General features: G+C 37.9%; 2 protein-coding genes across 7 annotated transcripts in view; both read right to left on the bottom strand.

Moving 5' to 3' along the window:
- Positions 1-67: 67 nt before the first annotated feature.
- RB195_007932 (uncharacterized protein) lies at positions 68-5,686 on the bottom strand (the record flags this gene model as incomplete). 3 transcript variants are annotated; one of them, XM_064181842.1, is made up of 14 exons in its annotated part: positions 68-160; positions 314-436; positions 589-745; positions 1,965-2,084; positions 2,165-2,436; positions 3,481-3,600; positions 3,656-3,718; positions 3,783-3,932; positions 3,993-4,087; positions 4,378-4,495; positions 4,981-5,043; positions 5,103-5,182; positions 5,469-5,513; positions 5,629-5,638. In XM_064181842.1, the coding sequence occupies 14 exons, from the start codon at positions 5,636-5,638 to the stop codon at positions 68-70; spliced, it is 1,509 nt and encodes a 502-aa protein (XP_064038598.1). The 3 variants fall into 3 exon arrangements, with proteins under 3 accessions (XP_064038598.1, XP_064038599.1, XP_013293218.2); XM_013437764.2 differs by lacking the exons at positions 68-160; positions 314-436; positions 589-745; positions 1,965-2,084 and having other exon boundaries at positions 2,231-2,275; positions 2,323-2,436; positions 5,629-5,686; XM_064181841.1 differs by lacking the exons at positions 3,481-3,600; positions 3,656-3,718; positions 3,783-3,932; ... (4 more) ...; positions 5,469-5,513; positions 5,629-5,638 and having other exon boundaries at positions 2,165-2,199.
- A 730-nt stretch (positions 5,687-6,416) lies between these two features.
- RB195_007931 (uncharacterized protein) overlaps positions 6,417-18,002 on the bottom strand; it is a gene marked incomplete at both ends in the record, with an annotated part of 31,002 nt that continues 19,416 nt past the window's right edge. Inside the window, 15 exons of one of the 4 annotated variants that reach the window (XM_064181839.1) lie at positions 6,417-6,548; positions 7,801-7,914; positions 8,771-8,929; positions 9,007-9,111; positions 9,988-10,093; positions 11,482-11,598; positions 11,675-11,859; positions 11,915-12,038; positions 12,174-12,306; positions 13,607-13,751; positions 13,872-13,972; positions 14,048-14,130; positions 15,690-15,739; positions 17,072-17,079; positions 17,196-17,544. In XM_064181839.1, coding sequence (XP_064038595.1) covers positions 6,417-6,548; positions 7,801-7,914; positions 8,771-8,929; positions 9,007-9,111; positions 9,988-10,093; positions 11,482-11,598; positions 11,675-11,859; positions 11,915-12,038; positions 12,174-12,306; positions 13,607-13,751; positions 13,872-13,972; positions 14,048-14,130; positions 15,690-15,739; positions 17,072-17,079; positions 17,196-17,544 — 1,911 coding nt within the window. Of the gene's footprint in view, positions 6,549-7,800; positions 7,915-8,770; positions 8,930-9,006; positions 9,112-9,987; positions 10,094-11,481; positions 11,599-11,674; positions 11,860-11,914; positions 12,039-12,173; positions 12,307-13,606; positions 13,752-13,871; positions 13,973-14,047; positions 14,131-15,441; positions 15,495-15,689; positions 15,740-16,261; positions 16,318-17,071; positions 17,080-17,195; positions 17,545-18,002 lie in introns of those variants that run through there. The other 3 variants (XM_064181840.1, XM_013437763.2, XM_064181838.1) reach the window with 3 other exon arrangements.

Below are 18,002 nucleotides of genomic sequence, written 5' to 3'. Positions count from 1 at the left end.
CACTATCATGTATGGAGAGAATTGAATACAGTAAGAGATTAGTATGGAATTTTTTCGAGGAGAGATCTCAAGTGTAAACTCGTCCATAAATATAGTCACTAATAATGGTACTTAATCGAGTCCATAATGATGGTGGCTTCGGTTTGATCACATCTGGCATCTGGAATTTTTTTTTTTTTTTTGTATTTTCGGCAGACGGCCAAGGTCATTCGATTTATGTCCTTGAAAAAGGTGAACGGAGGGGAAAAAGACGAGGAAAAAATGATGGCCGATAGAGTCGAAGGTAGAACCGAATAATCCGATGTCACGCTACCTCGGCGAGTATCGCTTCCAATTCGATGAAATCCGGCCTTTTTGACGGATCATAATCCATACATCGTAGCCGTAGTTCATTCACATCTGCCGGAATCTCTCCCATACATGTTGTCAGAGCTATCTGAACGTGGTTTGGTCATAATGTTTGAAAAAAAAAAATCCTTTAAGCAAAGAAAATTCTTTCCTTGAAGAAAAAATCGTTAGATGAAAATGTGAAAATGAAAATCCTTGGATGAAAAATTTAAAAAAATGAATCTTTCCCTTAACTCTCACCTTTTTCTGTATAATTAATGGTCGAAGTTCATGATTCTCATATTTATAGAATGGTAACTGTCCAAATGAGTAAATTTCCCAAATCATTATCGAAAAACTGTAGACATCAGTTTTTGTCGTGTATACACCACTTTTTAATGTTTCCGGAGATAACCATCTGTAAAAGGATTTGGTGAAAAAACGAAAAAAAAAACAAAAAAAGTGAAAAAAAACTCTGCCCTCCAGTTTTTTTGTGGGTGAGGACAAACCCATGATAAATGACCTGGCAGTGCTATGGGCTAGTAATTTCAAGTGCCCTGTAAATGCCCTCGACAAATCATTCCTTAAGTAAGTCATGCATATCTTGGTTCCAGAATAAAATCGAAGCTTTCCCTTGGGAGGGAGCGACTAAAAACCTAAGGTCCTGACGGGAAATAGAGGAATAGAGGCGTCATTAAAATGAATTTAATTTGGAATTTTGATTTTTAAAGAGTACTCGATACACTCAAGCTGATCGATAGTTAGGAAAGTTCACGAATTTCCAATCGTGTCGAATTTTTTCGATTTGAAGTTCCAGAAGATCGAAAATATAAATGTATCTTGATGCTTAAATCAGTACCACATGATCTACCAAAAATTCACTACATTTTTACAAAAAACTACAAAAAAAAATACAAATTCACTACATTTACTACATCTACACTTTTTATAGATTTAATCATTAAGATGTCTCTGAATTTTCAATCCTAAAATTTCGTTTGCGAAAAATTCGACGAGATTGCAAACTTGTGAACTTTCCTAACTATCGATCTATTAGCTTGAATATAGAAAATGTGGTGTGTGAGGAGGCTTTTTGATCTGTTTAGTACCTATTTTTGGTAAGGTAGCTCTCTGGAGCACAGTTTATTTGACCGAATCTTTGGACGAGTTCATCTTTGGACGAGTTCCTCAACGAAGGAATCGCTGGCGCGTCCAGAAATTATCTGCTTCCACGCGTTAGTTAGGAAAATCCCGTTCTTCTCCTCAGGAAGGTATGTCAAAATATATAAACAATATCAAATATATAAAGATAGATGTTTATAAATCCATGAAAGTGAAATAAATAAAAACAGTAAACAAAAGCGTGTAAATATATAAATGTATCAAATATGTAATATAAATAATAGATATAAAATATGATATAAACATATAATAAATATATAATATAATAATAAAATAATAATAATATAATGAATATATATATAATATAATATAATATATAATATCATAAATTGTCCTTGCCCTGATACTTGTGCCCGTCGATGCTTTTTTTTTTAAATACCATAATAAAATATGAAGTTGGTCCAATCTACAAACGTTAATAGGAGGGAATTGCAGAACTTCCATGAAAGTTATACCTGAGCGGAACTTTTTTCAATTTCTTTTGTCTCAACGTCTTTCCGATAAATGATAGACCAAAATCTGATATTTTTACACATTCATCTTCACCTAACAAGCAATTTCTAGCAGCAACATCCCTAAAATTTAAAAATGCTATTAAAAATATTATTATATGATTAATTCCAAGTAATACACAATAAAAATATTCCCAACTAACCGATGTATAATATTTTTACTTTGTAAATATGCCATTCCTCTTGCTGCTCCGTAAACGTAGTTGATTTTATCGATCATCGATGGCAAAAAACGTAGATTTTTTTTCGCGTTGCTCGCGATTTTGGAGGAAAACGATTGCGAGTAAATCCGGATGCTCACCTGATTTTTTAAATCCTGTATCCGTGAGAGCAGACAGCCTCCGGGGCACAGCTCCATTACTATCATTATGGGCTCTTTTGATGTACAAACGCCGTGTAGACGGACCACATTTTCCTTAAATACGTTAGCGCTTGGAAACGAGAGAAAAAAAATATTTCTGTGGTATTTTTGAAATCTATGGATAAGGATACGGATAAAGAATAAAGTTCTGGCGTTAATCAATCCGCTTGGGACCCGCGCCACCACGTTCACTTCAATTCAGAATCGTTGAGGTTTACGGACGTGTAACTGGCCCCGTGCAATGACTTGCAGGGGACAGCCGACGGGTCAAGTCAGTGTTTTTATCCTCCCAGACAAGTCTGGTCCCAATTTATCGACCACGGAGGGATGAAGGGCTTGGTGAGCACTGGGGCGGATTCGAACCTCCGATTGATCGTGCAGGGAGCTCAACTTCCAACCGCTACGCTACCCCCGCCCCTATGAAAAATGATATAGGTTTTTTTTCTTATTAGATTGGTCTAATCCCTGAATACGGCGGTAGTTGTTCTACTCAAGGCGACGGCAGTGCGTACTCCAGTATTTAGAATCCTCAGGATTGGGGATGCGTGCGAGCTGCGCGTCGCGGTCGCCTGAGTGAACACGTCCGCCACTTCCTTCGTAAGAAATGGTTTTTTTCCATGAAAATATTTTGGATTAGGTGATGGTGTGGTGCAGTCGGGAGAAGTTCCGCCTGCAATTGCGCGATATAAGGTTCGAGACCGGCCAAGTGCGAACCAAACCTTTCATCATCATTTCTGGATCGATAGAGGAGACCAGACTTGATTGGGAGGATAAAGTCACTGACTCGACATATCGGCTTGCCACTGTAATTCACTGTATAGGCCGCATACTCTTCCATAAATCTCAAAGAATTCTGGATTGAAGTTGCGAGCACGTCCCCAGACGGACAGAACAACGCCGTTGACTTTATCCGTGATTCTTTATAGAATTATTCGTGGAGATTTTTTGACAAAAAAAAACAACTGAGGAATAACTTGCTGAAGGTATCCAGAAGTCGTGGACGATGTTTTGTTTGTGCAACAAATTTGAATTCGAGATCTTTGTCGTACTACGCCAAAAATAACGTTAAAAATTAAGGAATTACGTGATCGTACGTACATGTCGAAATTCTCTCATAATATTCGCTTCTTGAAGGAATTTAATTCGATCATCTGCGGTCATATTTGTAGAATGAAGTGTTTTAATGGCAACGGGAATACGTGCGCCCCAGACTCCATCCTTAAATGAAAATTTTAATTTTTCTGTCTTTCGGATCCGTACGAAACCTTTTTACCTGCAATAATCCTTTATAGACTTCACCAAAAGCTCCCTCGCCAATTTTTTCCTTCGGCTCTATCTAGGAATAAAAAAACATTTATTTGAGTTGCTAGTAGTTCATCACTGGATGAAATGGTGTCTACCTGTTCTGGATTGAGTTGCCATTCTTTTTTTGGGCATGGTTTGAGCAGATATGCACCGATAGGACTTAATGGCTCATGATTTCTTGAATGATACTGTATCAAATCGTTAATCGTTTTGAATGCAAAGTCGTTTACCCAATATAGGTGTTTCTGTAAATAAAATAAATAATTTTATTCGATTTAAGGTGATAAAATTCAGCTGGACCTAACCTTACTTGTCCTTTTTATTAGAAAGTGTTTCAGCTTCCCATCATCATTGAGGCTGATGACAAAATGACGGCGACCACCGACTTCCGTTTTTCTTACTGTAACATGAAAGTCTTGTTCTGCACTTATAACGAGCATAGTCAGGTCAAAACGACCTGGATCTCAGTGCAGTTGCGTAGGCGGTTGCGGTCGATGCCGGTGGAGGAAGCGGTTCGGATCGAGATGGGACCCTAGCTAGCACCATTCGTCGCTGCAGATGTTCCCATCTGGATCCGAACCGCTAGCTCCACCGCGCCGTATCGAGCGCAGCCGCCTACGCAACCGCACCGATATTCATGTCGCTTTGATCCCCGGCTATAGCAGATTGATACCAGAGCTGCTGACCAACCAAGGAATTCACCCTCCTTTTTAATTACGGTTTCCGCTTCCTCTCTACTCATGAATCCATGATAGTAAGGTTCATCTTCTATCGGTCGAATAACTCTGCCGGCTTCATCGCAGTTGATCTAAATTAAAGTTAAATCATAAAGGCAACGATCACGAAGTTGATGCAGAACGAATAAAAGGTAAAGTGTTTGACGTCAATCAATCCGCTTGGAACCACCACGTTCACTTCAATCCAGAATCGTTTGAGGTTCACGAACGTGTAACTGGCCTATACAATGAATTGCGGTGGCTAGCCAATATCCTTTTTATCCTCCCAGACAAGTCTGGTAGCAATTCATCGACCTCGGAGCCGCGAAAGGCTTGGTGAGCACTAGAGCGGATTCGAACCTCCGATCGATCGTGCAGGAAGCGGAACCTCTAGCCGCTATACTACACCCGTTCTATAACTACTTCGTTATTTTTTATTTATTATTTTATTCGGTTTATTAGTTTTTATTCTTCTGCTTTATTTTTTTTATTTCAAGACAATAAAACGATCAAATAAAGATCAGTCGATGAAATGAGGGCCAAGAGTCAATCATAGCAAGGAGTACGCTGAGTCTACCTGTACTAGTCTCTTCAATGAACTTGTTACCATATGTCGTCGCTCATGTTTTTTTCCAGTATCCTGAATTTTTCTTTGTAAACAAGAATGGAGCGATCAGTTTCGATCACTGATCTTCGTGCCTTATCTACGGGGCCTTCCGACACTTTCTCCGTACTACCAGGATATCGTTGTTCCAATTCGGTTGAGATAGGAGTTTCGGCTGCAAAGAGAAAGAAAAAACCGTCGTTTTTGACGTTCCTGAGAAAATTGTAATTCTCTATTATATTATATTTGTTCTCTATTATATTATTTTAATATAAATTAATATTAATTCTCCATTATATTATTTTTTTTATAATATATTAGTAGTTTTTTCTACTTTTTCTCTAAAAACATTACTTACTTAACTTACTACTTATTACTTTACTTTTTACTTACTTTACTACTTATTACTCCTACTTTTTTCCCACAATTAGACCTTATAACAAATGACGAGCACCGCTTACTGTTAGTTTTCTGCGTTGGCGATGGTGATTGATATTTGTCACCTTCTGTAATGAGACAAAATTTATTTATATTAAATTTTTATTTATACTACTTTTATTTAGTTCATAATCATTCATTGGAATTTTATGCACGTCACTTTACGTTGCAGCAACAACTCACCTTTCGACATTGCCCATGAATAATGAAAAATGAACCCTACCACCAGTTTACTATGCATTGTTTTCAATTCAGGAAGCTCAAGGAGTTTGATATTGATTGGTGATAGGATCCTTGACAGTTCAATTCAGGATAAACACCGAGTAGTACTCGGCACCACATCTTTTAATAACTATAAATTACTGTACTATTCCCTATTAAAGTTAAAAAAGGTTGCATTTTGAGTTTTTGAAAAAAAAATTCCATCATAGAAGTGAACTATCACCAATATCAGCTGTTTCTAGCTGTTGAAAGTTTCAGGATGGCCTCATAGAAGAGTGAATCGTGTCCAGGACTGCATTTGATTTTTGAAAATTTATTATTCAATATTATTTAAATACAAACCTGGATTCAAAAGGCTAGACGTCTAAAAAAATCTTCTTAAAGCAAAAAAAAAAAATTACAAACAAACAAAATACAAATCAAAACTCACGATAAGGCACTTAATTTCCAAAAGGTTTTTCAAAAAATAACTGTTTTATCATGAAGTAAAAGATGCCAAAATGCATTGTGGAAGATTAGAAAATTATATCCTTGAAGACGCCGCACTGGGTGACACTTTTTGTAGGAGATTTTAAAGTTATTCATCATGATTGTTACCATTTTTCGTTCATATATTTATTTATTTGTTTATTTTTCAAATGAATGATATGATTGAGTTAATGCGCCATCATAAAGAATTAATTTACTTGTGAATTTGAGTTCATTGATTGGAAAAAAACAAAAATAAAATAAATTTATTGCAATAATTATCAGCTTCGCTCGAAAACAATATTGTATGGTGTCGCCTTTCGCACCACTCCCATCGTAGACACCGGTACCATGCTCGGCATATAATTTGGATCAGCAGAGATAGCGTAGCGCAGTAGAAAATTCCCTATGATCTGAAAATTATCAATAATGGTGAATTTTGGCACAGTTCATAGTTATAGTCCACATTCCAATGGAGAAAATGGGAATTGATCCGAGGAATCAAGAGAATTTGAAGACAGATTAGGGGTATACTGTAACTTGTAGGCTGATAGGGAGCGCGTTATTCGAAGTCGTCAGTACAACGCAACGCGGGAAGACGGTTACGCTATCCTTTGGGCTCCACTTGAAGGCAAGCGTATCACGGAATTGACGTAGTATGAATACCTGATGGAAAATATAGGCTACGGTGTGAAGATAATGATGATGAACGTGAACCGGCTCAGTTTCCACTAATGGTCTTCGAAAGAGCGTTTGTTCCTACGAGATACGTTAGAACGCTCCATTCTTGTACCCCCTACGGTCCACTCAGCAGCCGATTCATTGGTTCTGCTTGATTGCGAAGGACACCTCACTAATGTTCTACCGCTCGCTCGTAGCAGCAACGTATGCACCGGGGGGGGGGGGGGGATGGGGGCGTGGGGACGGGGGAGCGTCCTCAAGTACCTCGTAGGAAGAAACGCTCACAAACCGATACTCCGGGCGATTAGAGGAGGATGAGGAGGGGGGAGGATTGAGCTCGAACTCTATGTCCTTCATCACGTTTCACACTACGTCAATTTTATAATGCGCTGCCCTCAAGCAATTAAATCTACTTGAGATGTTCAGTTAACTTCACGAAATTGTCTGCATAGCCGAGTACGGCGCAACTGGTTTTGTTGAGCTATCTCATCTGATCACTTCCGGCTAAATTCGAAATAAAATAAAATCTGGCCAAGGTTTTGGAGGACTAGTACGAAGGGATGGAAAGCGAAATAGGTTCCGTATCATTCATTCCATTCGTTTTAAGTCTGACTCGAATCGTACGGATATAGTTTGGGTCAAAGCGACATTAATCACGGACAGCTGCGTAAGCAGCTGCGCTAGAAGCGGCGCGGTGGAGCGTAGCGGTTGTGTGAGGATCCTCGCTACCGCCATCCATCTCTGCAATTCCCCATGGTCTCACCTCGATTCCAACCGCTGTCTCCACCGCACCGCTTCGAGCGCACCCGCTTACGCAACTGTCCGTGCTTCATGTCGTTTCAACCAAACTATACCTCTCATTCGATTCGTATGTGCTTCAGGTCGTTCTGGCCCGACTAAAGCGCCCCTGATCACCAAGTCGCCTGGTGTTCCGCAGCCAAAATAGGTAAACACAACAGAAAACATTACAGGGCTTGAACTTACGAGATAAAGTTCAGTTCTCGCCAGCGCTTCTCCAAGACATGCTCGTTTTCCAATTCCGAATGGAATAACGTGTTGGTCGAGTTTGTCCCCGTTCAGAAAACGATCTGGATCGAACTAAAATAAGTGACTTCTGTTCAGTTTACATGAGAACAAGAAATACTACATTGCAAGGTATGTAATGGAATATATAAGTGATTTTTTCGGCAATTACTGTAGGCTCTTAGTAAGGCTTAACCGTGTAAACGCCTCTCGTAATGCTCCTGTACTCGAGACAGATTCTTTTGTCCATCGGTGATGGCACAACCGAAAACACAGCTGGATCGTGTTCAGCCAATCGGGATCGATAACTACGTTTATACTTTGGGAGTCTGAACAAAAAGTAATGACATTTATTTAGGTTTATGATCGAAGTTTAGCATTTGTGGGATGAAGTGTATTTGAAGGTGGAGGAGGAGCGCTCAACCGTGCTCTTATTTCTGGAAGCATAATAGTAGGGTTAAAACGACACGAAGCACAGTGTAATTGCGCAAGCGGCTGTGCCCGAAGCGATACGGTGGAACGTAGCGGTTAGGATCGAGTGGTGCTCATGCTATCGCCTTTCAGCGTTGCAGTCAGTTCGCGATGGGTCCCACCTGAATTCCAACTTTCTTTTACCGCGCCGCATCGAACGCTTACGCGGCTCGATCGTGCTTCATATCGTTTTGACTCTACTTTCTTTTCTTCTATCTATCTTTCTTTCTTTTTTCTCTTAGTACTATTAGCTTATATGTCATAGATCCTCCAGCACTAATGTTAAGGTTTTAGGGTCCCAACTGACTAGTTATTCACTTCTAGAAATAAGAGCACGATTGAGTGCCCTTCCTTTCCTGCTGCATCTTGCCCCCATTCGTGTATATTTCACAAATTCAAAACACTAAAGAAAAAAAAAACGAGAATTTAAAGTGATGAATGATGTCACGGAACTACCCACCTGTGCACTATTTTTGAAATAAGCATCGTCGGACATGATTAGGGACATTTGTGCCGTAACAGCCGTCCCTTTAGGTACCATGTATCCACCTATAGATGTATCCTCTTCCGTGTTCCTCCATAGATTCATGGGGAAAATTGAGGCGCATCGCAGGATTTCCTAGAAAAATATCTCGTGAAATTTGTTTAAAAGAAAAAAACGACGTTAAAACGGAGCTGAGTGGAAGAGTCACTCACGAGAAGTGTGGCATTGTAATAAGGTGTTTTTGCCCTGTCAGTTAGAGATAGAGGGCGACCGGGTTCAGTGACAGATGTGAGCTCATCCACAACCTTGGATTTCACCTGAAACTTCGGATTGATTGGGATGGAAGCACCAGAACTGCAATTAAATATCGCGCCTTGCGGAAAAGTCTAGCAATTGGTCCTGCCGCGCGCCTCCTACGGTTGCTGCGCCCTATTCTGCAGTATATAAAGGACCGTCTCTGCTTGTCAGCTTCATATTTTCCAAGTGTCAGTCACGTCACCGAAAACTGCTGGTCGGTTTGCGGAGGAAAGGAAGAATACACAATCATTACTATACCTATGGAGTTTCATCGGTTGAACCCCCTTAACTCTGAATCATCACGGAAGGGGTTTGTGAATTGTACTTGAAGTCAGCATGCCATAAAATTGACGATGTTAGGGTCTCGGTGGGAAAATAAAGTGTTCGAGGTGTAGACCACGAGTGTGAGCGTGACCTTGCCCAGTTCTCCCTAACCGTCCTGAAAAATGGCGTTTTAGTTACTACGAGGTACGTTAGAACGCGCGAGCGCTGTCTTCGTTCCGGTTCTTTCAGGAGCCTATTCATTGGTTTCACTTGAATAGACTGTTGAGAAGATCCCACTGATTTCCGATCGCTCGCTAGTGGACGCGGCTGGAGCACAAGAGTGGCGCGTTCTAACGTACCTCGTAAGAATAAAAGCCTTTTCCCACGCTGTTTCTCAGGGCGATTAAGAAGAATTGAGCGTGGGCACGCTTATATTAGTTATCTACTCTACAGACTCTATATTGTCTCGTAGGGACCCAACATAGTAATTTTCGTGATATTTTGCCTTTAAGCAGTTTCGGTCAAAACACTACTATCTCTGATGACTCAGTCTGTGATTTAGTGGCGACACTTCTAGCTTTTTCACTTTCAAACTTGTTACTCGGAAGAAAGTTCGAAAAACGATTATGTACCTTAGGATGAAGAAGAAGATAGGCAAACGCCCACACAAGTGTAGACGTTGTAGTTTCTTGACCTGCCACCCATATATCAAGCAATGTCATTGCCAAAGTTGTCTCACTAAAATTTGAAGCTATTATTAATAAAATCGCCGAAAGCGGTAGCACTGATCAAATTCCTGAGGTGTATAACCTTCTCTGAGTTGGAAATTTGGAAGTTTTTTGAAGTTCATGGTGAAGGAATTCGCGGGAAAACGTAGAGACGGAGTCGTAGATTGCAGGATACGGGGTGGTTCCCTTCATCTCTCGCTAATTGTCGTAAAAAAACGGCGTGGGAACCGCTTTAATTTATAAAAGGGACTTACAGTTGAGTATAAAAAAGTAGGAAAATTGGCAGCTACACTAGTAACCTGGTTCTTTTTGGCTTACATGGCTTACGTGGTTTGCTGTATAATCTGCGTGCATCGATCGGAGGTTCGAATCCGCCCTAGTGCTCACCAAGCCTTTCATCCTTCCGGGGTGGATAAATTGGTACCAGACTTGTCTGGGAGAATAAAAACACTGACCTGACCCGTTGGCTAGCCACCGCAAGTCATTGTATAGGTCAGTTACGCGTACGTAAACCTCAAACGATTCTGAATTGAAGTGAACGTGGTGGCCAGTCCCAAGCGGATTGATTAACGCCAAGCAGTCTACAGTTTTTATCACTTTACTGCTGTTAACGGACTGCCGTAAGTGCCAGTTTAAGCGATAATTTAATCATGGATGCCTGAACAGTATCTGTGCGGTCTCGGTCAAAACACTGTTATCTCGGATGAGTCATCAGTCTGCGATCTAGGTGACGAGTATCGGGAAGGAGCGTCTGAAAGATATGTAAAGGAGGTCCACAACAATTAAGAAGCTTCGGAGATTCTTTCCTGGTTTTCTTTTCGAATGGGGTGGGGGGAGAGGAGAGAAAACTGCGGTTTCTGTTGTGGGGGATTCAAATAGAACAGCGGAAGCTTTTCATTGATGGTTTTTATGAGCCGGTAACTGGTTTTATTTTCTCTGATGAGACGTCGAAAGACACTAGAAAGCAATCACTACGAGCAAAAAAGGAAAACACATGTGGATCTACACTTCCACTTATAGTTACAGATCCAACAATAGACTTAGAATCTTCTTTGTTAGGCAGAAAGGGGATTCGGTCAAATAAATCAGATTCGATTTCACCCTTTCAGGCTCCTAAGAAGGCGGACTCGCCGAAAATATAAGTATAAAATAATACAAAAATTTAGACAAGAATAAAAGACTACAACGACCCCGCTTCTGGCTTAATTTAACACAAATCCTGAAAAGAGAAATATAGTCCGTTCCAATTATGTTCAGCCGCGCAAACGCGACGCACAGCCGCAATGTGCGTTCTTTCTCTGCTTCACAAATACCTGTCACATGCGTTACACACTTTGCCAAACACAAATAAATAGAATATAAAAAGAATAAATAAATTAATAAATAATCAAAACCTACTCGAAACTTGTGGAATCATTCGACTGTTTATACTTTTCTATTTGAATAAGAAAAGCATCAACGAAATCGTTTCCTTCGCCTTCAATAACGTGAATTCCATCCGCAATTTCCGTTTTTCTACAAAAAAAAGCATCAAATTTAAATTTTATACGTTATTATAGCAGATGTAACTGTTTTTTCAACCGTTGCTAACCTTTTTTCCACTTGATTTCGAAGAAATTCCACAATTTCATCCTGTGGCTTCAATACCGTATTAACTCTTCGACGAAAAAAAGGTAAATTTATGGTCCATTCATTAATTAGAAGATCATAGAGCTCAAAATCATCGAAAATATCATCCATTTTCTTTTTTAATGCGAAAAATTGTTCTTCATCAGACTGAAATTTTCACATATTTATGTTGTAACTATTCATTTTTGATATAATGTCTTACCTTCTCAAATCGATTTGTGAATATAATTCGATTAATGATGTTACCAATAAGTAAATCGAATGAATGATTAGGGTTAATCGATAGATGATCGATGTCGATCATTCGTTTATCAAGCTCATCACAACTGAATCAATGGATTTTTATGCCAAGACATCAAGACAAGACAGGAGAAATCCAAGATCGATGCCGGATGTGTTCAACCCCATGGACGTAACGCGTCGATCACAAATTTGGCATAAATCGCTCAAACTAAACTCACGTTATCTCAAACTCGAACATAATTCTTTGTTCCATGAGATTCTTCCCGAGTCCGAAATTTCGAAGAGTATGCAAAGCGAAACGTCGTTGTTCCAACCAATGTGAATTATTTGACGCCAGAATTCCACGACCTTCTGAGATTTTTACAACTGTTTTCTTCCTTAATTTATTGCAATTTTTATTTTATAATTTTCATTTTATTTTTATTTTTTAGAATTTATTTTTACAACTTAGAATTCACTGAATTCACTGATATATTGCTTCTTCGAAATTGATTTTATTCGTTTTTATTTATTAAATTTATTTTATCATTTTTTTTCTTCCTGCATATAGGATGCTCAGCAAGTGTTTCTGGTCCTCGCTGACCTTTTTGGAATCATTTTTGCCGTCGCCATCCTGGTTTTTTTTAGTGTGCCCTAATATTATTTCTTTTATACAGGTTTAAAGACTCTTATGGTTGTATTATAGCACAATTTTTGAAATTTCCCCACGTCAATTACAAAAAAGGATGTCTTACTGCTCTAGGAAAGCAAGTTTACAGAATTCCTTTAATTAGAGATCACTTTTTAGTGTTTCAGAAAATCATAACAAAAAAGAAGAAACGTACAAAGTCTCTTTTTACGGAAAAAGAAGCAAAGAATGAGTTCATGAACAATGAAGAAACGTTGGAAAAAAGGTAAAAAAGAAAGAAAAGGTAAAATAGGAGTAGACTTATGAAGAAACTTAGAACTAAACTATATCAGGAGCAAACAAAAATTCATGGCTAGATGCGGAAGAGTTTTGAATTACGCGATAAGACGTTTTTGAGGGAAAATTTCTGCAGTAGCACTTGCATTTTTCATGAAAAAACGTTTTAATGGGTTAAAGGAGGCTTTTCTCAGATTGTGAGTAAAAATTTAAATGAGTGGATGGGAGGGAAATAAAATGTTGAATCGGAGTCAATCTGAAATAAAAATAAAGTGAATTAAATAATATTAGCGTTAATTAATATTAAAAATAATAAATAGTAATAAAAAATAACAATAGAATAGTAGAAATAATAGCAAAATAATAAATATTGGCAGCGATTAAAAAGAATGTTGATGAAAAAAGTAAAAAATAAAATAATAATAATAATAATAATAAGTAGATAAATAGTAAAAAAAAGTAGAAAAATAACAAACGTTAAAGTCAACAGTTAAGGGGGAGGCTCTTTTCTTTCTGATTTCCCGTAGAACAAAACGACGCACGCAACGCAACGCGGGCGAAAAAAAGATAACTACACAAGAAAACGTAAACATCAGATGATTCCCCGGGTGGATACGATCCAGAGCAATGAGATAACCGTCTCTCCTCATCCAGTTTGATCGCATCGCAAGAGCACGATTAAAATTTTCTCCAATTAAAGTTTGAAAATATTAAATTTAAAAGGTATCTCTGAGGAAAAAAACCTACTTCGTGATAGTTCGAAAAAGTACGGTAGTTTTCTATTGCTAAACAACGATCCTTTTTTAACCATAGCATCAACTGCATTCAGATAATCACAAATATTTACTGTAGGAAGCGGCCCAAACCAAAATGTGTGCACACTTCCATATTCCTGAAAACAGATACCGATGATCCCGGCGAGAATGTCTCAAATGTCATCCATCAAAATGAATTAAGCCAGAAATAGTGAGAAAAAAAAACACAACTCGTACGTGAAACGTGAAACTCGTACCTTTATGAAATCTCGGATAGAATCAGCAAAATCCTTCTTTTCAATGAACATTTTGAATGCTAACTGATGCATATTTCCGATGAAAGGGAGCGGGATGGGACCTTTGAAATAAAGTTAGGAATGGAATCATTCTTCAAAAAATTCCTCCTACTATTTTTCGTGTGCGTGTGTTTTACCTGGAGGAAGTGATCTTCTTCTCATCCATGTTGTCAGGAAAATATAGGCAAATATAATAAAAACAATGCTGAGGAGAATCATCCTGAAATCCGGGTCTTATTGATTGACTACGATTTTATTTTTAACATTTTTTTTTATTATTTTACAACAATTTTATTTTGCTTATTTGAGAAACCTGTTTTTTTTTCGCTCACACAGGACAAATACTATCTACTAAGGTATTTTTCAAATGGGAAAAAAATTGATTTTGGAACAAATATTCGTATTTTCTTGAAATATTATTAAATTTATATAGAATTTTATCATTATAAACACTATAAACATATAATTATACATTATAACGTTTGATCAGATATACTATTATATATATTTATTTATTTGTGTTTTAGATCACTATAAATATCAGTGGAACAGTTCCGAGCAGTTGTTGTAATTCGACTAGCCTCTATTTTTCTTCCTTTTTCTTTTTTTTTCTGCTTGCAAAGTTTTTTTTTTCTTATAAACTGAGAAAATTATTTACGAATACATCTGGAAGATAATCAAACTCAATTTAATTAAAAAACTCAATTTAATTATAAATATACCGGTTATGGATATAAAAATATATCGATGAAAAAAAGTGAAGTGTCTAGAGAACGTTCCACCATAACTGAGTAGTTAATAAATAAATAAATAAATAAATGAAAATATCGATAAAAGGTAAATGAAATGTCTGGAGAACGTTCCACTATAACTGTGTTGTTATCAGCAGTGAAAACAACTGCTAAAAACCCCTCATAGTTCATAGATCACAACGTAGAGTAAACACGATCACGGACAAAAACAAATCCAATGTTATGAAATTGTGAATTTGGAAGAGTGAGACCGAGGAGACTGAGTAATACTATGAAAAATGTTCCTTAATTTAGCTCCTCACGGTCTCATTGCATTAATTTTACTCTTTTTTCACATTTTGGTAACTAATTTATTATATAAGAAATAGTGATGATGCACCTTAAAGAATCAATTTTGATTTTTAAAAATTTCAGAATTCTCAGTAAATATCAAGGTAGAGTTTCCTCAGTGGATTCTGAACCCTCGTCACGATGAAGATTTAAAAAAAAAGAGATAATTTTGGGGAATATTACAACATCCTACTCACATAATACCATGTAATAATGGTATATTACATATTACATTATTATACATTATACGTTGCGCTGTATTCGCTAATAATAAATAATTAATAATAATTAAAATAATTAATAATAGTAAAAAAATAATTATCGTTAAAATTAATTATTATTAAAAATTTAAAAAAATAATTAATTAATTATTATTATAAATTGATAATAATAATTAATAATATTAAATTATTAATAATTAATAATTTTCATCGTTGTATTCGTACTACCGTATCATTTCATTTTGTAACTCCACGAAGTCTCGATTCTTTTCTACATACATGAGGCACGGAATATGAACTGAAAACTCATAAAGTTCTGGATAATTGAGAGACAGAAAAATACAAAGTAGGTTGAAGAAAAGAAAAGGAAAAACCTCAACACTGCTGTTGTCTTGCATCTTTTCAGCTAAGATATACGTGATCTTCTATATAATCCATGTACGGATTTCCAGGCTACCACTTGAGATCTAACATACCTGATCGTGTAGCTTCTGCGGGTCACTACCAACAGGTGGTTACCGGACGGCTGGCGATGTTTGGTTGATTAACGCAAAGAGGTAGAGACGCGCCTACAAGCTCCGCAATAGCGTCCACGAACCTCAATTAAAAGCATCACCCCACAAGTCTGGGATGGTACGGGTTTCACGTGGACCCTATAAGAGGTCGTAGATTATTGGGAGGAGAGTAATCCCGTCCATTTTTTCCTAATTGCCGTAAAAAAACGGCTCGAAAGACGCGGCGCGTGCACGAGGCTGGCGCGCTCCATTCGAACTCGCTGTAGAAAAAAGCGCCTCTGGAACGCTCAAAGCCGCCTCTTCTGAGCAGTTTTTCACGACGATTAGCAAGAAATGGACGGAATTACCCTCTTCCCCATAATTTACGACCTCGTAGACTTTGTATAGGCCCACGTGAAACCCGTACCATCCCAGATTCGTGGGATGATGCCTTTAAGGAAAGCTTAAAGGGTGTATACCAAGAAATTGTTGAGATCTCTCATGTAAGAAAAAGATTAGAGATTTGATATGTGATACAATTTATATTGAATTAATCAATATGTGACCATACCATCCTTGCAATCGTTTGTTTCTTCTTCAGCGTTATATTCTAAAGTGATCATCCATTATTCTCTACAATGAAGCACTCTAAAATGATAGAATCGGTGCAATTTTAATTTATTTTCAATTTTTATTTTATTTTATTCCTTTCTGCTTTATTTATGTTTTTTTTTTTGTTTGGATGAGTTAGTGTCCTTTTTCTTTTGTTTGAGTAATGCAAATCATTGTTAATTCTTCGATATTGCTTCACGTGTATGGTCCCACATAGAACTGTATCAGTTTACAAGAGCTACGCTCTTTTTTTTTAAATTTGGGGAGGAAGGGGGTGGTGTTATTGCCTGAGGTGGTCACACTCATCTTCGCTGAGCCGTGTCTTCTTTGAAAATGGGTCTGCCCAAACTTCTTGAACTACAGTTTGCACAGAATTCATACAGAATTCGTCACTGTTCCCCTTTACAGAGCAAACATTCTGTTACGGTCAATGTTACAGTCTCATGTGTTACCTCCATTTGAGCACAGTAGACTGACTTATACAATTTTCTGATCTTAGTAAAGGTATCTAAGATTATGAATATAGAAATGTGCAATGTTTCTAACTTTACTTATATTCTTAATTCTTTTTTCTTATGTGTTCTGTTCTGTTTTCTGTTCTTATTTTCTTATGTGTTCTAATCAATAGCAACCTCTTATATTTATTGTTTTCCAATCGGTTTCATTTGTTCATTGGCAACAGAAATGAACCATTTATCTCCTCAAATCCTTAGAAACGAATAAAACATGAGTAGGAAGTACAGAAGACCCACGAAATATCCTGAAAGACTCTCTTATATTTGTGTTTGACAAAGTTTGTATATGAGAAAGTTGAAAAAGAAAAGTTTGTCTATTCATACTACGAAAAAAAACTTAATAGAAAAAATATTCTGTTACCTTGACTACCCGTGCTTGTCGTAGTTGTTGTGGTTATTGTGGCGGTCGAAGTAGGCTCTTGTGGAGGAGGTGGAGGAGGTGTAGAAGTTGTGGGAGGTTTAGGAGGTGTAGATGTTGTGAGACGTTGAGGAGGTGGAGGAGGTGCAGGAGTTGTGGGAGGTTTAGGAGGTGTAGATGTTGTGAGACGTTGAGGAGGTGGAGGAGGTGCAGGAGTTGTGGGAGGTTTAGGAGGTGTAGATGTTGTGAGACGTTGAGGAGGTGGAGGAGGTGCAGGAGTTGTGGGAGGTTTAGGAGGTTTAGGAGTTGTAGAAGTTGTGGGACGTTTAGGAGTTGTAGAAGGTGTGGTTACCTCAAAAATGACAGTATATGTACCAGATTAAGTAGTTGAATGATAGTATACATACTTATACCTTACTAAATACATATAGCAAAGTTAAAACAACATGAAGCACAGTGCAGTTACGTAAGCGGTTGTGCTCGAAGCGTTGCGGTAGAGCGTAACGGTTAAGATCGAGTGAGTAGCCTCGCTACCGCCGTTCATTGGTGCAGTTCACGATGGTCCCATCCCCTTTCCAACCGCTACGCTCCACCGCGCTGCGTCTACGTCTACGATGAAGCACAGCGCAACCGTTTACGCGACTACACCGTGCTTCATGTCGTTTTGGTCGTAAATGTATGCGTTTTACCGGGTTTATTTATTTATTCATTTATTTTTTTCATTCATGCACATACATCAATAGTGCATCAATGGAGAAGAGAAATGAAAGCACATTTCTGAGTCAAAACAAAAAAAAAACAGGAAGAATT

The sequence above is a fragment of the Necator americanus genome, chromosome I (assembly GCF_031761385.1).
Source record: "Necator americanus strain Aroian chromosome I, whole genome shotgun sequence".
NCBI lineage: Eukaryota > Metazoa > Nematoda > Chromadorea > Rhabditida > Ancylostomatidae > Necator > Necator americanus.
Note: the sequence above shows the minus strand (reverse complement) of the source record. Positions and strands in the feature narration are given on the sequence as shown.